The sequence below is a fragment of the Bufo bufo genome, chromosome 4, assembly GCF_905171765.1.
Source record: "Bufo bufo chromosome 4, aBufBuf1.1, whole genome shotgun sequence".
Taxonomy (NCBI): domain Eukaryota; kingdom Metazoa; phylum Chordata; class Amphibia; order Anura; family Bufonidae; genus Bufo; species Bufo bufo.
The window spans coordinates 6486253-6497051 of NC_053392.1; the positions used below are offsets into that span (position 1 = coordinate 6486253).

General features: G+C 40.5%; 1 protein-coding gene across 1 annotated transcript; it reads right to left on the reverse strand.

The window, feature by feature from the left end:
* Window positions 1-407: 407 nt before the first annotated feature.
* Window positions 408-5871, reverse strand: LOC120997657 (the record flags this gene model as incomplete). The annotated part of the gene is made up of 3 exons (XM_040427850.1): window positions 408-499; window positions 715-995; window positions 4985-5871. Coding segments are annotated over 3 exons (1260 nt in total), but the record flags the coding sequence as incomplete, so codon positions are not given.
* Window positions 5872-10799: the final 4928 nt, after the last annotated feature.

A 10799-nucleotide genomic window follows, 5' to 3' on the forward strand; every position in this document is an offset into this window, starting at 1 on the left:
CACTAGTAAAATGACTTCCACGATCGGACTCAATGCGTTGGGGAAGACCAAACCTGGAGAATATGTGGTTAATGAGCAGAGATGCACATACGCTTGAACTGCATGTTTTGCACGGCAAACATTCTACCCATTTTGTGAACAAACAAGTTACGGTTAACATGTATCTGTTGCCTTTTGATGATGTGGTTACTGGTCCAATGAAATCAATTTGGATGTCTGACCATGGCATGGACATCCCCCTTTTCATCAGTGGTGCCCGATGAGTGGGTCCTTGTGGCTGGAATTGAGGGCATATTAGACATCCTTGACAATATGTTCGCACGTCTATTAACATATGCGGCCAGTAAGCGTAGTCCCGTAATAACTCGTATGTTAGTTTCTCACCTCGATGTCCAGCTGTTGGGGCATCATGGGCATGTTGTAGCATCAGACCTCGATACGCTGCGGGTACTACCCATTGCGTGATACCGTTCTTTGAGGTCCTTATCAGCAATCCATCCTGTAATGAGAATTGGGACTTACCCTTCATCAAAATCCGTAACTCCTCCTTACCATCACAGTCTTCTGTATTTATGGGACAATTCTGTGGATCCAGAATGTGGTTATAAAAGAGACCAATAACTGGATCCCCCTTTTGGCCTGCAATGAGATCCTCACTAGGGGAATCTTGGCTCCATTGCAACACATTAGCTTCAGTTCCCTTTTGGGCCTGACTTCTTGTCGTTGCATCCACTTGCATAGTTCCCATGAGGTCATCAACGTCAAAGACTTCTCCGTCAATGGCTGCTTGTTTGGCGAGGGAATCTGCTAGGTCATTCCCTTCTTTATCCATACCTGGATACTTTGAATGACCCTTTACCTTTTTCCAGTAAATTGTAAGACCGTGGGTGGTAACCATCTCGTCAATCTTACAAAACATCTTACCATGCTTGACTGGCTTGTTGTTGCTCCTCATCATGTTGGATCTTTTCCATCCGGGGAAATATTCCACAAAGCTATTACGAATATAATCAGAATCTGTGATGATTACAAACTCCTTAACATCATATTTGATAGCCATTTGTACGGCTCTGTACACAGCAGTAAGCTCTGCAACCTGGCTGCTTTTGGAACCAATTTTGTATCCAACGGATATCTCTGGGAACATATTATTCCACACGATTCCGACACCTGCAACCAGCGTGTGTTCGGATCCTACATCGGTATGGAAGGAACAGCCGTCTACATATACACATGGTAATGATTTGCAGTACTCCTCTTCATAAGATTTATATGGGGATGATGATTGTTCCTCCAGGAAGTCATTCTCCTGTGACTCACCTTGATGTTCCGCATTGGTACAATCATGGAGTTCAGCTAATCCTTGAGCAACTGGGTCCTTATTATTTTGTTTATACCTGATCTCCAACGGCCATCCCATTAAGGACATCGTCCAGGCGGTTATCCTGCTATTTGACAGATTTCCATCCCTTATCCGATCACTCTGCAAGTATTGCAGCGGTTGGTGTGCAGTCTCCACAATGATTCTTTCACCTTGGATAAAACTCCTGAAATATTGTAAAGCCCACACAGTTGACAGTAAGGCTTTCTCACAGCTATTGAATTTTACCTCTACTGGTGACAAGGATTTGCTGGCATAGGCAATGATTCTGTTCCAGTTTTCCTGTTTTTGGAAAAGGACTGCACTCACGCTTTTGTCAGTGAAACCTGTTTCCACGAAGAAAGGTTTTCCCCCTTCTGGATAGGCAAGGCATGGAGCCTGGATAAGTTTGGCCTTGAGTTCATTCACAGCTTGCTCATGACGCTCACTCCATTCCCATTTTACTCCTTTCTTCAGTAACTGCAAAAGAGGTTTTTTAATTTCGGCATAATTATCTATAAACTTACGTGAATAGTTCATCATGCCCAAGAATGATCTCAACTCCTTGAGATTTGTAGGTGACTTGGTGTTGATCACTGCTTCCACCTTCTTCTTCTGTGGGTTGATTCCATCAGCAGTGATTTCGTGACCTAGGAAATTGACCTTGGCACGACACCATTGAGCCTTCTGAAAAGAAAGTTTCACACCAGCTTTCCTCAGCTGGGTTAGTACATGCCTCAGTTCTACAATGTGTTCCTCAAAAGTTGTGCTTTTGATTAGGATGTCATCCACATAGGATAAGGTACCTCGTTCAGTGGCATCAGGCATTGCCTTATGCATGAACACAGCAAATTCATGGCCCGCATTTATGTACCCGAAGGGCAGTCGGGTCCATGCATATTGTTGCTTTCCAAATGTGAAGGCCAATTTGTACTGATCCCTCTTGTCAATTTTAATCGTCCAGTATCCTTGTGCACAGTCAAGGGCGGTGAAGATTTTTGATCCTTGAATTTGTGCCAAACATTGGTCAATATACGGCACGGGCCATCCGGACATGTAAACACGTTTGTTTAATTGTCTTAGGTCCGAGCAGAGACGAAATTGACCATTGGGTTTGAGGACCCCAAGTATCGGATGATTGAACGAGCTGTGTATTGGACGGATAATGCCCCTCCTCTCCAGGTTTTTAACGATTTCCGATAGTGACTCGTAAGCCGCCAGCGGAAGTCGGTATTGTTTGACAAAGACAGGGGGTGCATCTGGATCTGTCTGGATCCTTGCAACATGTATGTCTGTTTCTCCACAGTCATAAGAATCCTTGGCGAACATGTCCTGGAACTCTGTGAAGAGCTCCTTTAGCTGTTGACGCTCTGACTCATCGGAGCATGCATCAGCTATAGAGACTTGTTCCTCCACCCGCTCCTGAAATTCTGAAAAGATTTCCGGCTGACTTAACTCGTAAGCTTCTTCAAGCTCACTGGTTAAGTTATTTTGGGTGTAGTGTACCTTATCCTTTCCTTGCTGGCAGGATTCGTATTCCCTCTCATCGATCTCATGGTTGAAAACCAATGATGTTTCTTCGATGTGGCATGTACCTTCTTCAGAGCTGAAAGGATAAACAGAGTGTAAGTATTCTGATTCCATAGCTAAACCAATTACGGTGTCCTTTTGCAAAGATATGCTATGGGGAATCATATTATGGACTACTATCTGTAATGGAACCTGATGGACGTTTATCATGGGAGTAGGCTTTAACTTTAGGCCGAGTTGTTGCATCCGGTTGGATAAACAGATCAAGGCATCTGCATTCTTCAGTTTCTGTCCCTTCTTCACTTGAATGGGGAGAAGAAACGGTTTGCATCCTTCAGGGATTTCAACCTCTTCAGCAACCTCAATACTTACGGCGTAGGGCATCTGTTGTCCCCCTCTCAAAGCTTGCTCTACATCCTGGAATCCCTCTGGGTCTCCTGGTAATCTGGACCATAAGGTTTTATTCACCAGATCAATCTGTACAGCAAATCTGCGTAGAAGGTCGTTACCTATATACATTTGGTATCGTGGTCCATTTATCACGATGAAAACGTGTTCCGTGGTCTTATTTCCTATGGAGATAGACAAAAGACATCTTGCAACCACATTATGACTCTGGGAATTTCCATCCAGATCATGAACCCATTGTTCCTGTGGAGAGAAACTTTTAATCATTTTAGGATTGGGGACCTGTTTTAAGAGTCCTAAGCTTATGTAGCTGGCTTCGGATTTCAGATCCAGTTTGGCATATTTCACCCGGGTTATATTGTTCACTTGTATGGGAATCAATAAATTGTCATTGACCTTTTCAATCCGTACCATGGATTGAGTATGTTTGGTCAGGTCCGCGACTTTGTGATTTCCTCCTTCAAGAGAAATAGTTAATACATCATCATCCAAGGTTACCTTTTCGATTCTGTCCCTCTGGATGGTAATGATGTGAGCGGCACCGTTGACAGCTTCCTCGGGCTTACCATTGTTTAGGATCGTGACATCCGGCATTTGATTGTTCCTGAAATGAACTTCAATCGAGTTAGGCCTCTCTTCAATCACGTGACAACTGCGTTGTGTTTGTGCATTGCAAGAGAATTCATAGGCAATGGGTGTCTTCACCTGAGTCCAGACTGCTTCATTAATGAAGTCTATTATGGTACTCAACCTTTTCATAAGGTCAATTCCTATGATCAGCCGATCATATGGAAGATCCACAATCAATGTGGGGTGTCTAATGGTCTTTTTGCCAATTCTAAATGTCAACCATGATGTACCTTTTACCTGTAAAGCATCTCCACCTACACTTATCAAAGAGCCATCAAATGATCTTAATCTCGGCTTCTTTGTCGTCAGATCCAGAATCTTTTGGAAATAACTATATGATAAGATGGTGGCTTGTGATCCGGTGTCGAGTAAACTTTTGATTGGTCCGATAAGTTCATTTTGGAGATATGATTCCACAAAATATCGGCCGTCAACCTGGAATAAATCACACAAGAAATTAGAATGTTTACTCATATGATTCCTCTGTAGGGTTTGACCTCTCTGCAGCTTCGTGACCTCTGCATTCCTGTGTCTCACAGGAGAAGTTGGAGGAGCAGCATCGGCCCCCACCCTTGGGGAAAACTGGATTATATCACAGTTTACAGCTGATTCATGACTAGAGGCTGGAATGATGGGATCACACTCTGGAATAGACGCATGGTCGCAGGGATCGACACGATTAGACTGTAAGACAAATAAAACATTAGACACCTCCTCCCTGGCCCCAATCTTAGGGTCAGGGGTACTGCAAGGAGAAATGGTATTAGTAATCACATCAGATTCTTTCACATCCATCTTAATAGCCTTGCAGTGGCCTGGGTTCTGACCCGGCCCAATCTGCTTTATGATGTTGAGCTGGGACCTGGAGTTGCCCCTAAAAAAGGTTCAGGCTGTTTTCCTGGGGATACCTGGGACAACTTTCTCACAATGTCATTCAACTGGGCCACTTGTTCTGCCAGCTGATCAAACCTGTTTGGTTTGCGCATATTTTGGTTTTGTGAGGCGCCCTGATTATTGGTGGGTGACCTACTCCTAGGTGAACTTGAGGGTTCTTGCCTATCTTCCCTCTGTTGTCTGGGCCTGTTATTCCAGCGTCTGTAACCCTGGGAATCCCTATTGTAATAGGACCTATATCCCTGGGGACCATTATTGTAATATGGACGGTAGTTAGACCTCCCAGCACCAGAATTATCCCCCTCTGACCCGTTGGGATTTTGGGGCTTGGTTTGCTTGGGTCCTACCTGTTGTCGCTGGGTTTGGTGGACAGGACCTGTAGACTGAGAATACTTACGTGGCTGTGTTTCAAATCCCAAGCTAGGGTTTACCTTAGCTTCAGCTATATTTTGCTCTGGGGATTTTTTAAATCTTCTCTCACCTGTTTCATGGCACTCACTGATATTATACAGCGTGGTGGCAGCCGTCACCAACCTATCCAAGGGAGCTTCAATATCCAGATCTCTGGCTAGGCTAAGTTTGATCTGGGTTGGCATAGCATCATAGAACAACTGCTTAAACTCTTCAGATTCCCAGTTCGGGGATCTATATGCTAACCCATAGGCATTTTTAAGGATAGAGAGGAATTCACGGGGACTTTGATTGGGCCTACATGTAAGCTTATATATGTTCCGTTTTGCAGCAGTAATGGTTCGGTAAGGTCCGAATTCCAGTTTAACTTCATGCAAAACACTTGGCCAATCTTGAATTCCTCTCTCCCTAAAAGAGGTAAAGTAATGACGATATTTATCATCAAATGCCCATGGAAGGAATCTGATTCTGTCAGCATCAGAGTATAATTTTAAAGAATCCATAGTGGATTCATACAGTTCTAAGTGATTCGCTATCTGAGAAGAACCTTTCTTAGAGAACTTGGACACAGTGGTATTTAAAAACTTAATTATGCTGGATGAATTTTGATCCTTTTCTGAATACTGGTAATTTTTCTTCCTAGAGACCACCTCAGCATATGATGGTCGCCTGGGACCCTGATCCTCTTTGTGGGCAAACACCTGTCTGCGTGGCAGGGAGTAAGATACATGCTTTCCCACATCACTATCAGACTCACATGCGCTTTCCCCACTCTCATGAGACACATATTGCACAGGTGATTTAACCCTAACCCTAACATGTCTATCCAAGGGAATATGAGGAGAGACACTTCTAGGGGCTTCCATATTACTGGCACCTAGTAAGGTGGTTACAGTTTGCAATGCCTGGTTCAATTGGGTTAATGCCTCCTGTGTTATCACACCAACACTTTCAGGTTGCTGAGTGTCTTGGATGGGGCCTGCTTTAGGAGCATGTGATGACATGTCTGGATGTTGGGGAGTAAGACATGGAGGGTCAGGAGATCCCACAGCGTTAGATGGATCCCTTTCAGCATTGACTATATTATGGGCTGATCCATCTGTCTGCTTAATTTTGGAATACTGACGATATAAATCCTCTAAATCATTTTTTGCCTTTTGGTATGCATCATGGCTGTGACTAAGGTTGTACTCTAAGTCTTTGATCATCGCTTCTGCGGATTTTAGTTCTGATTCCATCTTGGATACGTATCTTTTTGTACCCATTATAGACTCATACCTATCTTTAGAAAGAGTACTGACCTCAAACAATGCATACAAAACAGGTGGCAATGCAGATAAGAGGTGTTGGTCCCTCTTGGAATTATCATTTGCCAAATCCATATATGTCAGGTAACTATCAACCATGCCACCTAACTTCCATATATCCCCACGTTCTTCATAGGCTCTTGCCTGCAGCTCATTAGTCCATTCATCTATATTTTTATCTAATTTCAAACGGGAATAAACATATCCGATAACCTTAGATATTATCTTTCCTGGGTCAGATGGACTATCTGCTATAGCCTGACTATTACCTGGGTCGCTGCCTGTTACATTCATTATTCTGATCAATAAGTAATAATCAATACAGATAATAATAACAAGCTAAGAAGAAGTGTAGAATTTTTCACTATTTGCATAAATAATTTATAGAAATATCTCAAGATCTCAGCAGTGCCTCCATATATGTCAAGGTATATCTTTTATATAAAATATAAATATTTTATATAAAAATATATAAAATATAAAAATTAATAAAATAATAAAAAATGGAAATCAGTCAGGAAATCCACTAGGCGGACATAAAACGCCTTTCTTTTATCTTGAGACTCTAAATTTAATTTATGCAATTAATGAAAACAAAGGGGCAATCAATTATGCAAAATATATGTAACAATTTATTTATAAATGAGTAAAATTCCAATATAAAACTGACATGAGATCAATGGATAGACAAATTGACGCAGTACCAATAAACCACCACTAGATGGTGGTATAATCCACTATCACTTTCTCACCAGCACAGAATTATTAAAAGTAACATATGATAAGAAATAAATGATAATTTCTTTATCAAACAGACCAATACTTAATACATCAAGACAAGCTCAGGATTTGCTCAGGTTGTAACATGACAAAATACAGATTAATACAAGAACAATAAATGTTGTCCCTTGACTCTGTCTCAGCCTATGACAATCAAAAATATAAATGATATTAATATGATATTATATCCCATTCAGCAACCAGACTATGGAAATATAATTTCCCAGAGTTTTCCTCTACTCAGACAATGTCTAATCTCCCATTAGCAATATGCATCTTTGCTAAGAGGACAACTAGCATTAGGGAGGTGATTAACACTATACGTTCCACAATATGGAAACACTTGACTATACGCTGAGAGGAATATCTTAATAATATCACAAGCAAAAATATATAACATACGTTACCAAGTCAAGGATGGACAGATTTCGGGTGTGATCAGTTTTTAAAACTCTTCCAGTGGACAAACATTAATCCAAGTTTCTTTTTGTTGTTGAAGTGAATTGTTAGTTGCAGTTGTTTCAGTTGAAGAGTGTAGATAGCTGGGTAGATAGCTAGATCGATCTCCTAACCTCTTACATGCATAATTTATACCCCATGTTATCTAAGAATTCCTCCCCTTCTAGATTAGGGATCTCCAATCAGACAAGATGGGTGTGTTCGTATGCAGATACCAATGATGTCATTTTAACCCTTGGAACACTGGTGAAAATGCCATACTATTATCAATTTACCTCTAGATGGCACTGTTGTACTACATAATAATTCCAACATTAATTCTAAATATCTAATAATGACCTTATTAACCTCTTGAACATACATCAGTATTAAGGGTTTCTTCCCGACATTTTAATTACCCCTAATCTAGACATGTTGGAGTCACCATCTCCTACTGTCTTCTTAGGGACAATGGACAATGGTTCCTTTTACTTAACATCCGGATTCATTAACTTGCCTACATGGCTGGCTAATAATATTTAGCTCTCCTCATGAAAACCAATTAGTAGGAAGGCAACTCCAATACTTTTCTAAACCTTAAAAGTCTATATGGTCAGTGGGATATATACGGCATAAAATATATATTCTAAATTTTATATATATATATATATATATATATATATATATATACACACATCGATACACTGTTATACATAGATGACATATTATATAAGTCATTGGTTAAGATATGTTGCAAATTTAAATACACCACACAGGAATATATAGAATAAAATTATGAAGACATGAATGGGACATTCATACACCCAATGCTTTCTACAAAGTAGACCTCCCTAATGATTTTGTAATGAAGTAAAATAATACATTGCTATTCAAATGGTTGTTTCTCACAGATACATGTCTGTAGGGCCCATTATAGTATTAACGGATATACTACATCTGCTCACTATAATTTTAAAAGACAATATACTCTATGTCCCCACAAACATGTTCCCAAACTGAACTCAGCATAACCTCATCTCGGCCTGTTTCAATCCTATAGAGAAATATCAGACTCTGGTTCAATCTGTGATTATACTTAAAGGCAATGGGCATTGCTATTTAGACTATAATATCTTTAGATAAGATTGTACATTTATGAAAATGCACGACATGTTTGTATTTTGGATATTTCACACTCTTTTGGAGTGTACCTTAATTTTAAAAAATTTAATTAAAACCAAAAACCTGTGTTGGCTATCTCGTCCTCCTCCACCGCCGCTTCCACCTACTCCGCTACGTCCACCGCCTCCTAAAAACTCCTACTCCATATGGAACTCTACCTCATACATCCATTTTTTTTTTTGTACGAGTTTTATTTTATATCATTTCACTACTTTGTCATTTACATTTTCTGGTGAAATTCACCAATTTTTGGGTGTATAGTACCACTGCTATACTTAAGTAGGCCAGTTAACAGACAAAATATATTTGTCAGTTACATTTGCAGTTGAAATTCAACAATTTTTGGGTGTGAAGTACCACTGCTATACCTAGTAGACAGGTTAAACAATAAAAAAAATTGGTCTCTTATATTTTATGGTGAAATTCGCAAAATTTTGGGTGTATAGAACCACTGCTATACCTAGTAGGCCGTTTAAAAAAATAAAAATAAATTGTCATTAACATTTTCGGGTGAAATTCTGCAATTTTTTGGTGTGAAGTACCACTGCTATACCTAGTAGACCGGTAAAAAAAAAAAAAATTGTCAGTTACATTTTAGGGTCAAATTCACAAATTTTTAGGTGTAATATACCCCTCCTCTACCTATTTGACAGCTTAATAACTTTCAATAATTTTTATTTTACATTTTCAGGTGTCAATAAACAATTGTTTTCTGTCATAGACCCCTGTTCTACCAAGTAGACAGGTTAATTAATTTCTGTAATTTTTCTGTTACATTCTTGGGTTGACATTATACAATTTTAGACGTGAATAAACCCCTGCTCTGCATAGGTGACAGGGAATAACATTTCTGAAATGCTTCTTTAATTGATGCGCGCCACCTCCTTTGATTCCATGCTTAAACTTAAGCAAGTTGTATCACATTTAAGCTTCAATACTTTGTCCCACATTTCCGCTATACTCTTTTGGCCAACATTTGCGCCTCAATAGCTTTTCCCACAATTCCGCTTGACTTTTTTGGCCCACATTTGGGCTTCTGCAATTTGTCCCACATTTGCGCTTTAATAACTTTTCCCACATTTTTTCTTGATCCCAAATTTTTTAAATAAATTTATCTCCCTTAAATTTGGTCTCTTTTTCTCACGCTCCCTCTCCGGCCTGGAACCCTGATTCCCCGCCACCCGTAATAACCATGGTAGGGGCATAAAAGAACATCGAAAGTTGATAGAGCAGGTATCAAATTGGATCGTGAGCATCATGGGGACGTGTGACATGGTGGGTGCGGCAGTAAGTATGCACACGCCTACACGAACTAACTGACAGGGGTCAGCCCCTGCAACTTCTGGGTCTCCAAATTGGGCACATGGCCTGAGCTTGCCCTTTACGCCTTGGAGGTGCTGGCCTGCCCTGCAGCCGGTGTATTGTCTGAACGTGTATTTAGCACGACTGGAGGGCTATATTTCCCAATGTTTTGGGGTGTACCCGAATTTAAAAGAATATAAATAAATTTAAAACCAAAAAGCAGTGTAGGCTACCTCCTCCTCCACTTCCACCTACACCGCCACATCCACCGCCTCCTCAAACTCCTTCTCCATATGGACCTGGTCCTCTTAGATCAAGATTATAATTTTTTATTTTTACGTATTTTATGTTATTTTAAGTCATTTCCCTATCCACATTTGTTTGCAGAGCAATTGCCACGCTCTTAACCACATTTTGACGCCATTTGCAGCCCTCTAGCCCTTTCCATGACTTTTTTACAGCCATTTTAGTGCTCAGGTCCCCATTGACTCTAATGGAGTTCAGGGTCAAGTTCGGTTCGAGTTCGGGTCCCGAACTTGAACTTTTTTCCGAAGTTC